Source organism: Rana temporaria, chromosome 6 (assembly GCF_905171775.1).
Source record: "Rana temporaria chromosome 6, aRanTem1.1, whole genome shotgun sequence".
NCBI classification, from domain to species: Eukaryota; Metazoa; Chordata; class Amphibia; order Anura; family Ranidae; genus Rana; species Rana temporaria.
Window position 1 is genome coordinate 26,216,150 of NC_053494.1, and position 22,630 is coordinate 26,238,779.

The 22,630-nt window shown below is 48.6% G+C and overlaps 1 protein-coding gene across 3 annotated transcripts in view; it reads left to right on the plus strand.

The window, feature by feature from the left end:
* TRAF7 (TNF receptor associated factor 7) overlaps positions 1 to 22,630 on the plus strand; it is an 89,546-nt gene that overhangs the window by 34,393 nt on the left and 32,523 nt on the right. For all 3 annotated transcript variants that reach the window (XM_040356492.1, XM_040356490.1, XM_040356491.1), the window contains 3 exons: positions 2,811 to 2,927; positions 9,716 to 9,808; positions 22,466 to 22,499. In XM_040356492.1, the coding sequence (XP_040212426.1) occupies positions 2,811 to 2,927; positions 9,716 to 9,808; positions 22,466 to 22,499 (244 nt within the window). The remainder of the gene's footprint in view (positions 1 to 2,810; positions 2,928 to 9,715; positions 9,809 to 22,465; positions 22,500 to 22,630) is intronic.

Here is a 22,630-nt window from a genome sequence, read left to right on the forward strand (position 1 = left end):
CCAGCAGAGCATGATACAATTTGCTTCAGCAGGGGAAAAAATTCCTTCCTGGTCCCCCGAGAGGCGATTGGATAATCCCTGGATCAACTTTACCTATAAATGTTAGTACCCTGTTATAAGAAACCAGCCCGTATTTGGAGATGAAATCTCTTTTCCTCTAGACCAGGAATCTCCAAACTATGGCCCTCCAGTTGATCAGGAACTACAATTCCCATCATGCTTAGTCATATCTGTTAATGTCAGTCTTGCAATGCCTCATGGGATGTGTAGTTCTGCAACAGCTGGAGGGTCATAGTTTGGAGATCCCTGCTCTAGACGAAAAGAGTGCCCCCTTGTCCTGGAATGTGTTGACCGTGAGCACTGGTTCACATTGATGCTACTTTGAAATCGCGCTACTTCAATTGAAGTAGCACGATTTTAGGTGCTACTTGATAGACATCTGTGTGGCTTCATGCACAGATGTCTATTGATGTCGCACCTGAAATCGGCAAAAGTAGTGCAGGAACTACTTTTGCAAATCAAGTGCGGCTCTGCAAAATTGGCGTCACACCGATTGGAACAGTGCCATTGCCTCCAATAGACTGCGGCTTGCCATGCGATTTGATCTCACAAATCGCATGACAAATCACTCCAATGTGAACAACCTAGGCTAAAGTGAATAACTTAACACCAAGTTCACTATATGGACCCCTTATATATTTGTACATGTTCATCATATCCCCCCTTAAAATGGGTTGTAAAGGTTCGTGTTTTTTCACCTTAATGCATTCTATGGAATAAGGTGAAAAAACACCTGGCAATGATGGCCCCCCAGCCCCCACGTTTTACTTACCTGAGCCCGTTCACCTGCTGTGTGCGTCGCCTGCATCCTCTTCTCCACGGAGTCTGGCCGTTGATTGGATAGATTAAAGCGGAGTTCCACCTAAAAATGGAACTTCCGCTTAATCCACTCCTTCCCCCCTTACATGCCACATTTGGCATGTAATTTTTTTGGGGGGGGGTAGTGGGGGGGTCAGGAGAGTGGGACTTCCTGTCCCACTTCCTCCTTCCACGGGGGGGCTGGTAAGGCGATTGGCTTAATCGCCTTATTGCAGCCCCTCCCTGTAGGCGAGCGCCTGTCCAATCGAACAGCGCCGCTCGCGCATGCACAGTGCCGCTCGCGCATGCGCAGTGGGTGCCCGGCCGTGAAGCCGAAAGCTGTCACTGCCGGGTGTCCACACTAGGAATGAAGACGAGGGGGGGCGAGGAGCGGAGCCCCGGCCGGTGCGTCGCTGGAACCGTGGAGCAGGTAAGTGTCTGTTTATTAAAAGCCAGCAGCTACACTTTTTGTAGCTGCTGACTTTTAATAAACTTAAAGGCTGGAACACCCCTTTTATAGTAGCACAGTCATTGGCTCGCACTGCTGTCAATCTCATCCAATGATGCGGCTGCCGGGGGGGGGGGCACCGAGTCATACACGCTCTGTCTATGGACGCAGCGTGTATGACAGGGAGCATGCCCGCAAGCTAACCCCCTTGGGTGAGAACTTCCCAGAAGGGGGTTAGCTGATGCGGGGAGGAGCCGAGACACCCAAGAACAGCAGGATCAGGGCCACTCTGTGCAAAACGAACTGCACAGTGGAGGCAAGTATAACATGTTTGTTATTTAACAAAAAAATAAATAAATTAAAAACAAAGCCATACTACCCCTTTATTGTCCTCTTAGTGCAGTGTCTATGACACTAACAATATCTACTTCTGTGCCTTCAATTGGGCGGTTTAAGGCTGCATTCACACCTTGGCGTACAAAATCGCGGCGTCTTGTACCGCGATTTGCGGCGACAAAACCCCGCGATTGTGAATGCAGCTTTACCCCCTCTATGGAGATGGTTCACATCTCCTATGCCGAACGCCGAAAGCCGCCTGAAAAAAAGGTCCGGGACTTGTTTTCAGGCGGCAGGCGTACGGCGTTCGGCGTGGAGATGTGAACCATCTCCATAGAGGGCAATGTGAAATCATCCCTCCAGCGTCTCGGGGGCTGCTGCGGCGTCGCGCTACAGGCGTATATACGCCTAGGTGTGAATGGGCACTAACTGTCCAGTATCCCCTCTGATCTGGCTCCAGTGGCAACCATTACATTTGAGATTTACATTCACCTTCCGTCACCAACCCAGTAAGTAAGTGTAATACACAGACAGCAATAAATATCTGACGGAGGTTCTTCTCTTTTCACACACGATCCACTGGCTGTGAAAGGGTTAAGAAGTGTTGGCAGTGTCCCAGCGGGAATATCATTCCCAATATATATTCTCTATTCCCCCCCCCCCCTTCTTCCCACACGTTTAGTATATCCCCTCCTTCCCTGGTCTCCTCACATCTCCAGCAGGAAGCAGCCGAGCAGCCTGAATTCAATAGGAGGAAGTGTCTGCATATACACTCTGGACAGAGCTGGCAGGACTTAGCCTGGAGCAGACACCGAATCGCTCTCCGCAGGGTGCTGGAAGCCGCAGCTGTGCTGGGGATTCGGGGGGACGTGGGTCCATCAGACTGCGAATGTCGCCCGTAGCACCAAGGGAAATAGCAGCACTTAGCAGATTTGCCATGCCAGCCTTCTGCAAGGATTTTCTGCACAGAGAACAGCTGAGGTTGCTGGGTATATAATGGCATTCTATTGGACATACCCCATCCCAGTTCCTAGCATGGTGTGTGGACATTCATTTGGATCATTGTATTCCTAAGATTCGCAGTCTGCCCTTTTTTTGACACAGATCGGGAGCCTCTGCTACACTTTTATCTCAATTCCTTTTGGATTTTTTTTTTTTCTTTTTCCAGCCTCCGATTAGCACCTCCCGGCGCTCAGATTCAGCCATATCCGTGCGCTCGCTTCATTCAGAGTCCAGCATGCCATTGCGCTCCAACTTTTCACTTCATGAGGAAGAAGACGAGCCGGTAAGGAGAAAAGTCTTAAAGCTGTCACAGAATCTGTAAGTGGCCAGGAGCTGGATTGTGTTTCATGTCTTTAGCCATCCAGAAGTGTTCTCTGGAGTCAAAACTCGCCAAAAACTAGACTTTCCAGTCTGCAGGTTTTTGCGACGACTGCTTTCTGATGTTCAAGGGATTCGGCATACAGTCCAATGTGTATACAGCTGAGGCATATATAGATTAAATACCACTGCTCCTATAACGTATAATGGCATATGTAAGTGGACCTTTACATTTGATACCCCCATAAATACATCTGGCAGGTGTAAGGGATTCTCTTGACTGGCTAATTTAATTCACTGTACTGGGGTTCAAAGCTTAACCACTTCCATACTGGGCACTTATACACCTTCCCGCCCAGACCTATTTTTAGCTTTCAGCGCTGTTGCACTTTGAATGACAATTGCGCGGTCGTGCTACACTGTACCCAAACTAAATTTTTATCATTTTGTACCCACAAATAGAGCTTTCTTTTGGTGGTACTTGATCACCTCTGGGATATTTATTTTCTGCAAAAAAAAAAAAAAAATGACCAAAAATTTAGAAAAACATTTTTTTTTGTTTCTGTTATAAAACATTGTAAATAAGTACGTTTTCTCCTTTACTGATGGGCACTAATAAGGCGGCACTGATGGGCACCGATGAGGTGGCACTGATGTGGTGGCATTGATGGGCACTAATATGCGGCACGGATGGGCATGGATGGGCTTGGATAGGCGGTACGGATAGGTGGCACAGCTGGGCACGGATCGGCGGCACAGCTGGGCACGGATCGGCGGCACAGCTGGGCACGGATCGGCGGCACGGATGGGCACTGATAGGCGGCACGGATGGGCACTGATAGGCGGCACGGATAGGTACTGATAGGCGGCATGGATGGGCACTGATAGGTGGCACGGATGGGCACTATCGTATGTGTTGTACTAATGGATGCCAATCAGTGCCAAACAATGCCTGCCTATCAGTGATGCCCATTGTGGGCACTAATTGGCATCTATTGCGGCACTGATTGGCATCCATTTTTTGTGTCCTCATCCCTGGTGATCTAGGGTGGCATACCTTTTTTATTTATTTTTTTAATCCCTGGTGGTCCAGTGGGCATCCCTGGTGGTCCAGTGGGCATCCTCGGGGGGGCTGTGCTAATAAACGATCAGAACAAACCCCCCCCCTGTCACAGGAGCAGCCGATCGGCTCTCCTCTACTCGCGTCCGATTACCGGCTTTTCCTGTTTACATCGTGATCAGCCGTGATTGGACACGGCTGATCACGTGGTAAAGAGTCTCCGTAAGAGACTCTTTACCTTGATCGGTGTTGCGAGGTGTCAGACTGACACCCTGCAACAACGATCACCGCGATGCGCACCCCCGGGGGCACGCAGCGGCTCAAAATCCTGAGGACGTCATATGACGTCCAGTCAGGATTCTATAACCACTTTGCCGACGTCAATTTGTCATTGGCAGGCGGCAAGTGGTTAATATATAAACATATTTTAATATAATATAAATCTATTTTAGTGTTTTTTTAGGTTTTGTTTTATTTAAAGTAATATTAAAGGTTTGGCTTTAAAAAACAAAACAAACATGTTATACTTACCTGCTCTGTGCAATGTCTTTGCGCAAAGCTGCCCCGATCATCATCTTCTCAGGCCTGCTGACACTCCTGGCTCCTCCTGCTTGACCAGTGCCCCCAATAGCAAGCCGCTTGCTATAGGGGCACTGGTGCATGCTCTCTTCCAAGTCCCTGCTCTATGCGTCCATAAGACACACAGAGCTGTGGCTCTGCCCCGCCCCCTACTCTCTCCTCGTTGGCTCACTGGCTGCGATTGACAGCAGTGGGAGTCAATGGCTCCCGCTGCTGTCTCAGCCAATAAGGAGAAAGTCCCAGAAAATTTGGAAGCTGTTGTACACATCACTGGATCAAGATGGAGCTCAGGTGAGTATTAGGAGGGTCTGTGAGGAGTGCAGCACACAGGAGGTTGCAATAGCAAGCTGCTTGCTATAGGGGCACTGGTGCATGCTCATTCCCAAGCCCTGCTCTATACGTCCATGACACATAGAGCCGTGGCTCAGCCCTGCCCCCACGCTCTCCTCATTGGCTCACTGGCTGTGATTGACAGCAGTGGAAGCCAATGGCTCCTGCTGTTGTCTCAGCCTATGAGGAGAGTGAGTCCCGGAAAAGCCGAGGCTCTTGTACGCATCACTGGATCGAGAGGGAGCTCAGGTGAGTTATTAGGAGGGGCTGTGGGGGGAACAGCACACAGAAGGTTTTTTTTTTTACCTTCATGCATGAAGGTAAAAAAATCTTCTGCCTTTACAACCACTTTAAAGCATACAAGATTGTTTTGGAAATACTGATAATAATTTAGAGGTTATGGGAATTAAGTGTGCACACTTAGTACAAGTTGTTTTTTTAAGACATGAACCCCCCCCTCCATTGTGTGCATTCCACCCTTTTAAATTACTTTCCTTCCTCCCCTTTCTACAACCTTCACTGTAGGCCCTGCTCAGAGTGGCAGAGCTTTTCTTTCGAAAGCATCCCCACTGGATCCTCATTTGTACTGCAGCCCCATTCATTCTTGTAGGAAGAGCCATGCTCCACAAGAGGCTGCCATGGATACCTCTCGCCGTAAGAGCAAACAAGGCCTTGGCGTGCATGCACAGGAAAAAAAGGGACCCAGCGGGGACACTTTGGGAAGATATTCTGTGCAACTTTGGGCAGGGGACGCAGAGGGAAGATCAACAGAATAAGGACAGGGGTAAGTATTGGACCTGGTGGGCTGAACGTAAAGCCCAGCTCTGGATATTACTACAAAAAAACTGCATTGCAGAGAGCTCCTCCGCCATATTGCAAGGATTAAATACTCCTGAAGTCTGGGGGATGAAGAATAAGGTGTACTACGTGTTTTAATCCTTACTCCAACAGGCTCCCTCCATCTGGTCGCCCTAATCCTCTTTTATAGGGTAATCTTGCCTACAGTCACATGATGATGTCATCAAGTACATTGCAGGGCTGATAGACATCTTATTTCTCATCCCCTAGGGTTAACAAGGATTTGCTTGCAGTGCGGCGGGGTCCACTGCAGGGGTAGATTTTTGTAATTCTCAGAGTTGGGCATTAAGTGATTGCGGCACGCCATAAAGGGGTTGTAATGGTACAATTTTTTTCCCTAAATAGCTTCCTTTTCTTTAGTGCAGTCCTCCTTCACTTACCTCATCCTTCCATTTTGCTTTTAAATGTCCTTATTTCTTCTGAGAAATCCTCACTTCCTGTTCTTTTGTCTGTAACTCCACACAGTAATGCAAGGCTTTCTCCCTGGTGTGGAGAAAGCCTCTTGAGGGGGCGATCAGGAGGGTCAGGACGCTCTCTACTTTGCAGATAGAGAAAGGAGCTGTGTGTTAGTGGGCGTTCTGACACTCCTGCTCGCCCCCTCCCCCCTCAAGAGGCTTTCTCCACACCAGCGAGCAAGCCTCCCATTACTGTGTGGAGTTACAGACAGAAGAACAGGAAGTGAGGATTTCTCAGAAGAAATAAGGACATTTTAAAAGCAAAATGGAAGGATGAGGTAAGTGATGGAGGACTGCACTAAGGTAAAGGAAGCTATTTAGTGGAAAACATTTTTTTACAACCCCTTTAAAGGACAATTTGTACAAAAGGCACAGCATGCGAAAAGGACACTTTCTGAGGGGTTTGTTTAATAAAGTGGCGCATAATATAAATCTGTAAATTGCTGTAAATGGTTAATATTCATTCCTAATCTGGCTCCTGTAAATAGGTGTTTTTAGTTTTATTATCTACTCGGAATACTTTTTCATACATTTTCCCCCATGTTCTCTTATCTGTGGAGCCCTGGATAACGCTATTGTTTGTTGGCTTTGCATTGCTCTGATCTATACCTCAAATGTGATTTAAATCCCAGCACAATGGCTATGCTGGAGGATACAGGAAGTGATGTCTGCAGCAATGCTGCTACTGACCAATCAATGTCATCCATTGGAAGATGGAAATCCCCGTTGATTGCTAAAACTAAACTGCCCAAATCAAAGCTGTCATTAAACGTATCATCATAAGTATTTGTACACCATCCAGATGTGTATCAGACACGAAGATACATCAGATAAGTTTGTCATGGCAACTGGGCCTTTGTCCTCGTGCTTATCACACTTCCTGTTCCAGTCTATTAAAAGACTCCGCAGGGAAGGTTGCCAGTGACTGATAGCAGAGAACATTTCTTTATGAATAGCTACACTGGAAATCCAAAAAAAAGTCACTTGTCCCCCTCACATAAGAACTTTTACTTATTACAGCTTATAAGTGTGTGTTGCTTTACATTGTATACATTTGTGATTAGCACTCCTGTAAAGAGAAATTACTGTATTGGCGTATAACACTCACTTTTTTACCCTGAAAATAGAGGGTAAGCTGTGCCTGCGTGTTATACGTAGGGGGCCGTGGAACATAACCGTGCCTGCGTGTTATACGTAGGGGGCCGTGGAACATTTTTTTCCCTGAAACTTCCCTCTTAAAGTTAGGGTGCGTGTTTTACGCCGATAAATACGGTATGTCGGTAATTTTAATGTTTTTTTTTTTGTTGTTTTAAGTTTAAAAGTGGTTTATCTGATTTGTATATCATGGTTTTAATCATGTATGTACAAATCTTATCTTGGCTCAGAACGTTTTATTCGGGGTACACCCACAGCGCAGTATTTTATGTACGCTTGCTGCCATGCTGTGTGTAACTAAGAAAAGCTGAATACACACTGTCCGTTTTTTTATTATGTTCAACCAGTGGGTTGAAGAACATCAACACAAGTGATGTTGATGCAGCAATCTCTCCCACTGTGTCTTTGGGTACTCTGGTTTCCTCCCACGCTCCAAAGACAGGTTGGCAGGTTAATTGGATCCTGTCAAAATTGGCCCTAATATGTGTACATATGTGAGTTCGGGACCTTAGATTGCAAGCTCCTTGAGGGCAAGGAGTGATGTGAATGTGCAATATACTGTATGTGTGAAGTGCTGCAGAAATTGCAGGCACTACATAAGTACCTGCAATTATATATATATATATATATATATATATATATATATATATATATATATATATACATTGGCCCAGATTCACAAAGCACTTACGCCGACGTATAACACGTTACGCCAACGTAAGTGCAAATGTGCGCCGGCGTATGTGTGCGCCAGACTCACAAACAAATATGCGCCTTAAAACAGGCTACACACCACCGACGTAGCTTGCACACGCTGGCGTAGGGTGGGCGCACATTTAGGCTGGGCGCATGGTGCCGCTCCCATTGATTAGCCATTCAAACATGCAAATGAGGGAAATACGGAGATTTACGAACGTGCGTGTGCCTGCCGCATGCTACGTGAGATGCGCGTAAGTTGTACGTCCGGTGTAAAGTTATTCCCCATAAAGGAGGTGCAACCCGGCAACATACATGCACAGGTCTGCACCAGGGAACACAAGCCGGCGTATTGTGCGTTGGACGTGTGTCTGGTTGGGCGTACATTATGTTCACGGGGTACGCAGTGATCCGGCGTAGCTTAGGCAGTTTTGCTGGTGTGGTTGTGAGCAGGCGCATGGGGTGCTGTGCTTGCGTCCACGTCACGGCGCATGCGCAGTTCGTGATACATACCTGTCTGGCGCTCGGCCCATCATTTGCATGGGGTCACGCCTCATTTGCATGGGTTCACGCCCACTTCCACCTACGCCGACGTGCGCCTTCGAAACCCACGCCACGCTGGAGCAGCGTTGGGAGCACTGGCTTGCTGAATACAATGCTTGCCTCTCTGCGCTGCGTTGGCGTAACGTACAGTGTTTGCTCTACGGCGGCGTAATGTGCGCCCTGCTCTCTGTGAATCTGGGCCATTGTCTTTACCCATTTGCTGACCAGCCAACAGTGATTTTACTGCTGGTCGGTGGCTTCCTAGGCACTGCAACATACCAGTACTTGATTGCAGTGCTCAGTACTGGGATGCTATGAACAGCCCCGATGCCACACGATTCGCTTTGCCTTCACGTCACCTAGTAAACAAGAGTCATGAATGATTTTTCCACTTTTTTTCCATAAAGAAGCACCCTCCCTCCCACAGCCATAGATATCCTCCTTATCCGTACATGATATGTTACTGAGCTGGAACAGGCATTTACATATTAAGTGCCTTTTTAATAAGCCCAGGACCCAGTAGGTAGTGAAGCCAGGGTCAGGGTGACCACCTTGAAACATTCATATTAATAAAGTCAGCAAGTTCCTCCTGTACAATTCAGCATTTGGCATCTGCATGGTTGCAAGTTGAATTATATGCTGACCTTTTGTGCTGCCCATAAACCCTGAGGGTTTCAGTGTTCCCTTCATAATCACCTGTACTCCACTTTCATGGAAGCTACAAAGCCAAATAATGGTGTGGTGCTCCATCTATAGATACTTCATAATGAAGAATATTCAGATGAAAAGCCCAGCAGAAAATGACTGACATCATCATTTTTTTTCATAAAACAAACGCTAGATATTACCATCTAAGTCCTGGGCCATGCCATGAGGTTGTAGGTGTTTCAGCCTACTATTGGTTCCATAAAATACAAATATTACATTATGTAGGGTTAGTTCTTAACACCCATGAGCAGGTGAGTGTTCCCCTGCAGGGAGGGTAAATGTATGAAGGCGAATGATGTCACCGATTTCGGGATGTCTGCTTAGTGGTATGTCATTGTCTCATTGCCCCTGTGTTCTGGTTCCTTGCAGGACCCGCTAGTCTTTGCAGAGCAGCCCTCCGTGAAGCTGTGCTGTCAGCTGTGCTGTAGTGTCTTCAAAGATCCCGTCATTACCACCTGTGGGGTAAGTAGAATCCATTGTGCTATTGTGTTATTGGGATTTTATGTGATCGACCAGGACAAAGTGGCACATAATTGTGAAGCGGAAGGAAAAGTATAAATGGTTTTCATTTTTTTTTTTTTTTTTTTTTGTGCTCTGGAACTGTCTGTCACTTTATTCATGTTCAAAAAAGAAAAAGAATGCCAACACACCAAACTATCCTGAAAATCGGACATGTCACAAAATTGTAATGAATCATAATGCAAAGCATTGTGGTTTGTGATGTATCACCATTCACAACGTAATGCAATGCGTGTAATGCGCGTTTTGCTGCAATGCAATGCAACCTTTAACCACTTGAAGACCCAGGCTTTTTCTGGCACTTTGTTTACCTGTAACAATCAGTATTTTTTTGCTAGAACATTTTCTGGAAACCCCAAACATTATATTTTTATTTTAAAGCAGAGGCCCTAGAGAATAAATTGATGGGTTTTGCAATTTTTTATGTCATATGGTATTTGCACAACGTTTTTTCAAATGCAATTTTTATAGATTTTACACAACAATTTTTGGTAAAATCTAAAAGATGATGCTACGCAAAGTAAATAGATACCAAAACATGCACGTGCAACAGCATCAAAATATGTAAATTTTACTATCCATAGGCGACATTTTAAAAGCCTTTACAGATTACCTCTTCAGTTTTACACACAGGGGGCCAGATTCTCATCCAGCGGCGTATCTCTGCTGCGGCGTAACGTATCCGAATTACGTTACGCCGCCGCAACTTAGACAGGCAAGTGCTTTTTTCTCAAAGCACTTGCTCTGTAAGTTGCGGCGGCGTAGCGGAAATCGGCAGGCGTAAGCCCGCCTAATTCAAATTTGGATCAGGGGGGCGTGTTTTATGTAAATCTTCTGTGACCCAACGTGGAATTTCCCAGTGTGCATTGCTCCAAAGTACGCCGCAAGGACGTCATTGGTTTCGACGTGAACGTAAATGACGTCCAGCCCCATTCATGGATGACTTACGCAAACAACGTAACTTTTTCAAATTTTGACGCGGGAACGACGGCCATACTTAACATTGTTACGCCGCACTTACGCCACCATATAGCAGGGGTAACTATACGCCGAGAAAAGCCTAACGTAAACAGTGTAACTTTACTGCGTCGGCCGGGCGTACGTTCAGGAATTCGTGTATCTAGCTCACTTACATATTTCGACGTGTAAATCCGCGTACATGCCCCTAGCGGGCAGCGTAAAAATGCAGTTACGATCCGACGGCGTAAGAGACTTACGTCTGTCGGATCTAACAGATATCTATGCGTAACTGATTCTAAGAATCGGGCACATAGATTCGACCGACCGGACGCAGAGATACGACGCCGTATCTGGAGATACGCCGTCGTATCTCCTCTAAAAATCTGAGCCAGGGTCTGGTCCCAGAATTATTGCCCATGATCTGATGATCGCAGTGATACTTCACATATGTGGAACAATCGCTGTTTGCGTGCCTTCACCTTTGCGCACTTTAAATTCAACCTTTTTTAAAAATGATTTATTTATTTTTACACTGTCTTTAATATTTTGTTTTTTTAATCACTAGTTAGCCGTTAGGACGGCTTGTACAAGAGAGCCAACTGTCGGCTCTAAAGAAACGGTACCGGGATGATGCCTACAGCTGCAATCCTGGTATAACCACTTGAAGTCCAGTGACGTACCTGGTACATGACTGGTTGGCAGGTGGTACAGATTATAGATGGTGAATAGATTGTACTGCTGTACTAAATACAATCTATGTTGTTTACATAAGCAATGTGGCTCATTGTCCATTGAAGGGATTGTGGTGGCTTTGTGTCTTTTTTTTTTGACTGCCATCCAATAGAGCTCATCGTCATTCAGTGATAACTGACTGCCCTGTAATTTCTCAGCTTGTACAAGCTCTCTATTTAATGGCTGTGTGTAAAGTAATGCTTTTTTAGAGCATCTGCGATCTTGGCAGCCTGTGTCCGGAGGACGGTGATGTGGTGTTTGGCAGGCAGCTGTGGACATTGGCCACACATTGTTATGTACACCTGTAGCCACAGCTAAGTTTCCCGTTTTTCTAAATGCCTGATGATGGCTGGGAAAATTGTTAATGTGCTGTGACCATTACCCTTTCTCACAAAGAGAGACAATAGAAAATGATTACTAAGCTTGCAGGTTTTGTCTGTATCAAAGGCTATGTTTAATTTAAGTGTGCTTAAAGCAGAACTCCAACAAAGCGGTGGAGGAAACATTTGGCACAGGTATACTGTTTTTCCTTCCTTTCGTGATTCTGTTCAGCCTGCCCTGTGATTCACACACCAGGGCTATTTTCTTACAAACATGCTCTCCTCCCATTTTCTATAAGGGCCAGTTCACACCAGACGCAGTTCCGTTCAGTTCCGTGCGCATTTTTTTTGCACTAAAAATGCAGGCACAGTGTTTTCCATGTATTCCAACGGCTCTAGTTGGCTCTAGTTTACACCATGCAGTCAGTTTCCAGTGCAGAAACTGACCAGAAACTGACTGCATGGCGTGAACTAGAGCCATTGGAATACATGGAAAACACTATGCATGCATTTTGTGCAGAAAAAATTGCACACGGAACTGCGTCTGGTGTGAAATGGCCATAAATAAATGAACATCACCCCACTGGTGAGATCTCATTTATTTTTATTTTTTTTTAACAACAAGGTTGGTCTTTATTAAGGCAAAAGTGGTACAGTATAAGGTACATTAGTCAACAATACAAAGCAGCATCGTAGGCAGACATGAGATACAGAAATCACAGCCGCAGGTGAACATTCCACAAGTCACAACACAGCAGGAGTACAGCCAGGCATATCCATCATGACAATTACCAAGCTTATCAGATCGAGGTCAGGGAGAGGGGGGGGGGGGGGGGGGGGAAGGGGGGGGGGAGAGAAGGCAGGGAGGGGGAGACAGTCAGCAGGAGCGGGAATACAATATCCAGGCTTACTCAAAGAGGATTTATCCAAGGCCCCCACATCCGCTCAAATTTCAACGGACAGCCCCTATTCATGTACGTCATTTTATACAGCGGGAGAACTGCATTCACCGCATCCATCCACCCACCCACCGTAGGGGGGGTTCTAGAGGTCCATTTTAGTAAAATCGCTTTTTTGGCATAGAAAAGAAGTAGTGACAACAGCAGCTTAACATACCGAGGCCTCTGCTCATCATCCTGCACCCCCAGGAGCGCCAGCTCCGGGGAGATCGGAAGAGACAGGTGGAGGCGCACATTCACCGTTTCAAAGACAGCGGCCCAGAAGTCTGACAGTCTGGGACATGTCCAAAACATATGCATATATGTTCCCACCGCCGTGCAGCATCTCGGGCAGTCAGGAGAGCGCTGCGGATATATCCCGTGCAGTCTCTGGGGGGTGAAGTACACTCTGTGCAAGAATTTGGCCTGAATCAGCTTATCTCTAGATGAGATCACCAGTCTGTACCCATCTTCAAAGCACTCCTCCCATACCCCTCTGTCCAGGGACGGGACATCCACCACCCATTTGCCCCACAGAGCATCCATCTTAGGGGAGTTCTTACTAAGGAGCGTGAAATACAGAGTGGAGAGTGCTTTTTTAAGGGTGCTCTGAGCCAGCAAGTCCTCAACCAGGTCAGTCCGGAGGTCAGGGGGGGTCGGGAACTGGGCCCTGAAAGCATGCCGCAGCTGATGATAGCGGAACAGCATCCAGGGCGCCAGACCGAAACGACTGGCCAGGGTCGAGAAGGGGAGCAGGGATCCCCCACTAACAATGTCCCGGAGGACCTTGATGCCCGAGCGCGCCCACACCTGCGGGTCCGGTATAGTGCGGAAGTGTTTGAGGTTAGGGTTACCCCACAGCGGGGTAAAGGGGGACCATCTGCCAGGGGATTGAAAACGACGTCTAGCCACGCCCCACACCCGCAACGTGGTCCTAGACGGACCCGGCAACCGGGGGTATCCAGACGGCCCCCGGTAAACCAGGTTGCTTAATTCGGTAAGGGAGCCCACAATAGCTGCCTCCAAACAGACCGCCGCATTGGCCCTGGACTGCTCAAACCACCACCTCACCGTAACTAGTACTGCGGCCCAATAATACACTAGTAGGTTGGGTAGAGCCAACCCCCCGAATCCAACAGGCAGTTGAAGGGTGGATCTGGCCAACCGAGGGGGAGATCCCCGCCACAAAAAGGAGCCAATGCAGCTGTCTAAGTCCCTAAAGACCGAGTTAGCCAGCCATACAGGGCAGTTACGAAAAAAGTAGTTGAATTTAGGCAAAAAGATCATTTTTAGGACATTAATGCGCCCCAGGAGGTTCAAAGGTAGATTACTCCATCGGGAGCAGTGCTCCTTGAGCCTGTCCACCACCGGCCTCAAATTGAGTCGGTAGTAGGACCCAAGGTCACGGGAAACCCTCACGCCCAGGTACACAAACTCCTCAACCCATTGCAATGTTGATTGTGGGCAAACCACCCTAGCCCTCTCGTCTAGTGGGAAGAGGGCGGACTTAGACCAATTGATACGTACCCCCGAGAATTTTCCAAATTCATCAAATATCTCCAGTGCTGATGTTAGGGAGTCAGCTGAGTCGTGGAGATATAGCAGAGTATCATCCGCATATAAGGAAATTTTCTCCTCCAGAGGGCCAACCCGGAGACCGACCACCCGTTCGGAGTCCCTGACTAAAACCGCCAGTGGCTCAAGGGCCAGGGCAAAGAGGCTGGGTGACAAGGGGCACCCCTGCCGGGTTCCCCTCTGGAGGAGGAAAGTGTCCGAAAGATGGTCGTTCACCCGGATCCTAGCCCTAGGGGACCTATACAGCATCTGGAGCCATCTAAGAAACCCGGGGCCAAACCCAAACCTACGCAGCACCTCCCACAGGTATCCCCACTCCACAGAGTCAAAGGCCTTCTCGGCATCGAGAGAGGCCACAACTCGGGTACCCCCATTGTCATGTTGTGCATCCAGGTTCAGGAACAGGCGACGAATGTTGATGTCGGTGCCCTTCCCGGGCATGAACCCGGTTTGATCTACGTGTATCAGGTCATCTATCACTGTAGCAAGCCTAATAGCCAGAAGCTTAGCTAGAAGCTTGGCGTCTGCGTTAATGAGAGAGATAGGCCTATATGAGGCACACTCTTCAGGATCCTTACCGGGTTTAGGCACCAACACAACAATCGCGTCTGACATCGAATCAGGGAGAGTCCCCATGGAAAAGGACCGCTTGAGTAGTGAGGTGAGCCTGGGAGCTAGAAGCTCCTGGTGCACTGAGTAGAACTCCGTTGGTATACCATCCGGGCCGGGGGTCTTCCCAGCCTGCATGGAGCTTAGGGCCACCTGTACCTCCTCCAGGGAGATGTCCGAGTCAAGCCTCGTACACTGTGCCTCCGTCAAGGAGGGAAGGGGGATCTGGTCTAGATAGGTAGTCAACTCGGCCGTAGTGTATGTAACCCTAGTGGAGTACAAGGACTGGTAGAACTCAAGGAACCTAGCACCTATATCCTTAGGGGACATAAGTAACCCCCCAGCTTGATCGCGCACTTTCCCAACGTGTGTCAGAGGTCGCTGTTCCCTAGCAAGCCAGGCCAGCAGCCGACCATTCTTGTCTCCGTATTCGAATACCCTTTGGGCACTCTCCAACATGGATTTTTTGGTGAGGTCCACCCGAACTAGAGAGAGGTCACGCAGGGCATCACTCCATGACACATAGTGCTCGGAGTCTGGTGATCGCACAAATTCCGCCTCCTTCAATCTCGCCCTCTCCTCAGTGTCCCCCAGAGACTGCACCGCTTCACGCTTGCGCACCGCCACCCTAGCCGTAAAGTCACCCCTCAGCCAGGCCTTAAAGGCATCCCATTCCAGCAGGGGGTTTGCAGAGCCCTCATTCCTCAGCCAGAAGTCACAGAGAGCCTCCGGCATCTCCTCCTGGATCCCCGGGTCCATGATCCAATATTTGGACAATCTCAACAGGCGCACACCCTCCACCCGAGATAGCCGGATAGTAACAGATACCGGAGCATGATCCGAGATGCCCCGAGAGAGGATCTCCACATCTCCTACCCTCTTAAGCAGTTCAGGGGAGGCAAACGCCAAGTCGATGCGTGACATGGTCCGGTAAGTGGTAGACAAGCAAGTATAGGCTCTGGTGGAGGGATGCATCTGCCTCCAGAGATCCGTCATGTGAAACGTCTCCGCCCAGCTGGCAAGGCCCTGCTGTTGTGGGCCGGCGGCATGTAACCTGTCTAGATCCCTGGCCATAACTAAGTTAAAGTCTCCCACAACCAATACATCTGGGACATTGTACATAGTTATCAGTTGCATCAGAGCGTGAAGGACATCTAAGTCCGCAGGGGGGGGCAGATACACACCCGCCAAGACAATAGGTAGCCCCGAGACCAGGGCATGCAGCAGCACATACCTCCCACCCGGGTCCAACTTAACATCTAGCAGCTGAAAAGGGAGGGACCTGTGCACCAGGACACTAACGCCACGCGCATAGTTGGAATATGTCGCGTGGTAATGAGTCCCGACCCACGCCCTCTTCAAACCCAGGACACGGGATCCCATAAGGTGCGTCTCCTGAAGGATGCACACCTGCGGGCGGAGCCTCCGCAGGTAGTTCATGACCAGGGAGCGCTTCACCGCAGAATTGAGCCCCCGTACGTTCCATGAAATTACGTTACATTGAGCCATAAGGGGCGGGAGAGAATCTGTCAGAGCCTACGCTCCAATGACACCGACCGGAGCCGTCACACCAGCGGGGCGCGAAAACGCCCCCCCCCGGCCCGCCAGGTCCGGCCAGTCCATCAGGGCCGCGACTGTACCTCAGCGTGTGCACCCACATGAATACAAACAGATAGAGCATTGACCAACCAACCTTAATAAAACAACCCCCCATGAACCATCCGGCCAAACCGCGGCAGGAGAACACCCCTCCCCCCCACCCCGCGCCCCCCGGAACATCAAGGAGCGCTTGAAACCCCTCAACCCCATAGTTTAAGAGAAAAAAAAAGTCAACAGTTAACAGTTAGGGGGACGTGTAGCCAGATCGGGACATTTGCACCACCCCTTCAGTGAGCGGAAGGAGAAAGGAAAAGAAGGGGGAATAGTCTGAGTCTCTCCGCGGGAGCCGTGGAGTGGTGTAGCACGAATGTATATTTGTAAAAAAAAGTTCTCCTGCCTGGGCAGGGGCACATACTTGAGTAATCCAAACGTTTCAGGCACTTAGATACATAGGGATTGCGGGCAGTGTACGGAGCCGATACCAGCCTGACACTTACTCGGGTTAATTCTCACTTCGGACAGTCAAGCAGGCTAAGGGCCTCTATCAACCCATACCGGTGTCCAACATGGCGCCCGTCAGCAGGTGGAGAGGAGTCTATCCATCCCAGGGAGACATGGCAGCTGGGCAGTGCCCGGCGGAGTGGCGGGTGGGGGGGAACGGATCACCTCCAGGAGAGTCACTGCAACCATTACCCCCCCAACCACCCCGGCCACAACAACGGAAAACGCGGCCAACAAAAGTCATAGGCAGGCACCCCAGTACTCACTAGTAGACGACTCATCCACGCAATCCCAGGGAATCAAACACCGGTGGGAGTTAGTTCAGGGTATCCAGCCAGGCCGAGGCATCTTTGGGGGAGGTAAAGAACCGCACCGTCTCCCCGTCGACCACACGCAACTTTGCCGGGAACAGGACGCTGTACTTGATCCCCTTGCGTCTGAGAGCCGCCTTGACTGCATCAAAGGAGCGGCGCTGGCGTTGAGTCTCCATCGTGTAGTCCGGAAAAAGCATCAGCCTCACATTCCGATACGGCAGCTCCCCGGCCGCGCGGGAGGCCCTGAGGAGCTCATCCCGGTCCCTGAAGTTGAGCAACCGCAGGATAAATGTTCTGGGAGGGGATCCCTCGGGGCCGGGCCTAGGGGGGACCCGGTGGGCCCGCTCCACCGCAAAGTACGGCGACAACCGGGCCGCCGGTAGCAACGAGCGGAATAGCTCCTCCGCGAACTGAGCCGGGGCACGACCCTCCGCCCCCTCCGGTAGGCCCACGATCCTCAAATTGTTGCGGCGGCTCCTATTCTCGGCGTCTTCCGCTCGATACTCCAGGGCTTTGACTCTCGATTGCAGGGCCCTAATGGAGGCATCGTGCCCCGCCACCGCATCCTCCGTCTCGCTCAGTCGGTGTTCCGCCTCCGACACCCGGGATCGGATTTTGTCAAAGTCCTGCCTGATGAGGCTAACGTCGAGCTGAACCTCTTCAATCTTGTTGGTCAGGGCCGCCTGGCACATCGTAATAGCCGCCATCACCTCCGGGATGCCAGGGGGAGGCCGAGTCGGGTCCTCCTCGTGTTCCGTCTGCGACGCCATGTTGGAAAGGCGCACAGGGGACAGCAGGCCGTTAGCGACCGGAGTCGAGTCCTTCGGTATAAACGCTGGGAACTTCAACCTCTTAGGCTTCTTTTGGCTCCCCAGGGCTTTAGGAGGCATCTAGTGCACTACAGAGCCCCTCAGATAGGCCCAGGCAGTAGAAAGGATAGTTTTAACGGATCGCACTCCAGGAGAGCTCAGAGAGCACGTCTGCTCAGTCCGCCATCTTGGCCACAGATCTCATTTATTTTACCTAAACAACTCCCAGTGCCTGAAAAATTTTAAGATTACAGCACTGAGGCAATCAGGTCATGCAACCCAATTTCTGTTGTGCAGGTGATTATAGTAGGTTATGTAGTGGTGACCTGTGGTGTACTACTTGGGATACGGTTTGACTTGCATTTTTTGCAATTCTAAGAAAAACTTTTTACGTTTCTACATAGGGCAGTTGTAAATCTTCAGCCGCCGATTCTGTGCACGATAAGAATGATCAAAGCGGCGGTTCCGGCGCTTGATCGTTCTTATAGGCAGCGGGAGGGGACGTCCCGCCGCCTTCCGGTGCTTCTCTGGGCTCTCCCGTGCCATCAGGGGCCCGGAGAGCGAATTGGTCAGCGCTGCCTGGAAACCATAGTTTCCGGTGAAGGGCTTCCCACTGACCTAGCTGTCATGTACTGTTACAATCCACTCCTTCCTCTGCAAAGGAGCCACACTCCAGTGTCGCTCTCACATGCTTAACTCTTTGAGTAAAAAAAAAACGGTGATCTCTATGACTGTCGGAGGCCCGGCGCGACGTTATGACGTCATGCCCGTTATCCGGAAGTAAACAAAGCCGCAATCGCGGCTGTCGGCATGTGATCTGTGATTTTTTTCCCACCGATTTCATGCTTGTAAGCCTGGAGGAGAGATGTGGGGTCTTATTGACCCAATAAATGTCAGTGCAATAAATGACAGCAGGTTCTTTTTTTTTTTTTTTTTTTTTTTTACTCAGAGTTAAGCATGTGAGAGCGACACTGGAGTGTGGCTCCTTTGCAGAGGAAGGAGTGGATTGTAACCGTACATGACAGCTAGGTCAGTGGGAATCCTTTCTCCGGAAACCCATGAGCAATGCCGGCCAAGTCATGGAAAGTACTATGACAGGAAGCTGTAGGGCTCTTGCCCAGTAATGTTGCTCAAGAGCCGGCACCCTGCAGCTGTTCTCTTCAGGAAGGGGGCTGGGAGTCTACTTTCTATCAAGGCCAAGGCTCAGGGGATGTGCTGACCTATACTGATCACAGAGCTCAGTGAAAGTTATGGAATAATCCGCCAAGAATGAGATATTGGACTCAACTGAGCAGCTCTGCTGCAGAGATTTACCACGTCGTTTCTAAAATTCAAAGATAAACACTAGGATTGCACAACACATTACAACTTGGTATTCTCAGAAGGGAAGGGAACAGAAAAAAAAATACGGAACTAAAAGAGGAATGTTTCTTATGTTTAGCAGGAATTGTGAGAGAAGTGGTTGAACTCTGCTGAGCCATCTGTGAGCTCCAGAGATCTCACACACTTGCTTGTTGGCATTAAAAGCTAAAATCCAGGCACATATAGACACATATTGGGCCAGATTCACAAAGAGATACGACTGTGTATCTACAGATACACCATCGTATCTCTGACTTACACTGGTCCTATCTATGCGCCTGATTCATAGAATCAGATACGCATAGATAGGGCTAAGATCTGACAGGTGTAACTGTGTTACACTGTCCGATCTTTTTTTCAATTTAAAAATGTCGCCGGGGGGCGTTCCCGCTGATTTACCTTGAATAATATGTAAATCAGCGAGATACGCAAATTCACGAACGTACGCGGACCCGACGCAGTCTTCTTACGACGTTTCCGTAGCGGCGTACCCGACGTATACTTACCCCTGCTTTTATCAGGCGCAGCCAATGTTAAGTATAGCCGGCGTTCCCGCGTCGAATTTGAATTTTTTAACGTCATTTGCGTAAGTCGTTCTAGAATACAGATGGACTTCTTAGCGACGTCAGTGGGAGCAATGCACGCCGGGAAATTCCCTGGACGGCGCATGCGCATTTAAATCGGCGCGGGAACACGCCTGATTTAAATAGTACACTCCCCCTAGCCGCAGAATTTGAATTCCGCCGGGGGATTTAGGATCCGCCGACGCAAGTTTGGAGGTAAGTGTTTTGTGAATTAGCCACTTGCCTCTCAAACTTGCGGGAGCGGATCTTAAATCACGTAGATCGAGCGGATCTATAGATCCGCTGATCTACGTGAATCTGGCCCATTAATTTTAGGGCTGTGGAAATTAAAGATTAATCCCTCGATTTAATCTTTAATTTTTTTGATCGAACAAAATTAATTTTTTTGGTACTAGTGGTACAACCGATCGTAAATGATCCGTGATCCGAGCGGGTCGCCATGTGCGGATCGGCACACCACGTGATCCGCTGCTGCCTCGGCCATAGGAAAGGCCACTGCTTAGGCCTAGCTCCCGGAGTGGCGGTCATCTTGATCCGAAAAATGTATGTGCGTTATAATTAATCAAAATTAGTCGATTAAAAAAAAAATTGAAAATTTTTAATCAGTAACAGCCTTAATTAATTTGGCTCTCTATTCATTTATACATCCTAAAATGTACTTTAATTGCACACTGTGTGAGCATCTGGTTTGGGGTCACCCTCCTGCATTCCCTATACAGCAGACGGGTTGGGAAAAGCAGCACAAGGAGCCAATCAGTTGTACTGCAGAGGTAGGGCTGCTTGCCAGCTGCTTGTTAGGCCTCGTTCACACAGGGCATATCAATGCATACTCCATGTGGAGGGCCATGTTATCCACACAGGTGTTTTGTGCCTCACTGTGCAGGCAGTCCCATTGATGTCAGTTGCGATGCAGTGGGTAGATGGACACAGTTGCTGCTCCCAATTTGAAATCTGTGCAGGTGCATGTCCCCGAGCGTAGACAGTGTGCGCCCAGGACCATGCACCCACACAGATGTCATATTTGGAACAACAGCTGTGTCCCCTGCAGCTGCTGCTTCCCAGTAGACCTGAATGGGACTGCCTGCATGGGGGTGCATGCAACACCTGTGCATCTCTGTGTGTTGCTAAACACAGCCCTCGCATGGAGTACGCATTAATATGCACTGTGTGAATGAGGCCTTGGGGATCATTGCTGAATGCTAATGTTATTCTTAGATACATTAGCAATTCATACACCATAGCACTTGACCAAGAATGTAATTCAAATGGCAGGAATGGTGCTTTTTGGGAACTGTGAGATCCACTCCAAATTCCCGATTAACAGCCTATATGAATTCTGCAGTTAACAAGCAGACTATCCCATCATTTATATACTACATTAATAAAACTTTAAATCCAAAAAGTCAGAAAAGCTGCCAAATAACCAGTTTATCAGGTGACTGCAAGCGCCTCTTCACCAACACTGTTGTGCCGAGTGGAGGCATACACCTGTCAAATCTGTCTTCAGCCATGATGTGGGTGGGTAATTCAGTGTCAGCCTGTGATGTCACTGGCTAACTACTTGTCTGCTTGTCACAGCATCCTGTATATCCCAGAGAACAGTAAGGGGTGCAAATCTGACCACATTATTACAGATCTACTTCAGAGCCTAGCGTGGTCAGTACCAAACAGGAAGTCCTTCAATGAGTTGGTGACTCACAGGATCACCAGGTGTTTCCAAAGCTGGGGACGGAGGAGTTCAGCCCCAGCCTTTAAATTTTAGCTGCATACACTTCCACAGCCAGATGCTCAATAAAAGATACCATAAAAAGATCATTGAATATCTTTGATTTGGCCAGCCCCTGTTCATCTCTATTGTCAGGACGCTCTCTACTTTGCAGATATAGAAAGGAGCTGTGTGTTAGTAGGCGTCCTGACACTCCTGCTCGCCCCCTCCCCCCTCAAGAGGCTTTCTCCACACCAGGGAAAAAGCCTTGCATTACTGTGTGGAGTTACAGGCAGAAGAACAGGAAGTGAGGATTTCTCAGAAGAAATAAGGACATTTAAAAGCAAAATGGAAGGATGAGGTAAGTGAAGGAGGACTGCACTAAGGTAAAGGAAGCTATTTGGGGAAAAACATTGTACCTTTACAACCCCTTTAAGTCGGAAATATCTTAGATAAGCAAAAGATGTATAAAAACTTGCACATGTCTTCCTTTCTATACATTTCTATTAACAAGATATCTGACTGTTCCCAATTATTATTGTATGATTAAAAGATGCTCTTATTTGACAATCCTGTCCTCTCTTCTCTGCAGCACACGTTTTGCAGGAGATGTGCCCTGACCTCCGGTAAGTAACACTTCACTACCTTTCCTTTGGAATCCCGTTCTTTAGAATTGCTGCTTTTATTACTAAAGAATAAGAACCAAAATCATTTTATTTCCTAAAGATATGTCAGTTGGTTTTGGCACAGTTTTGAA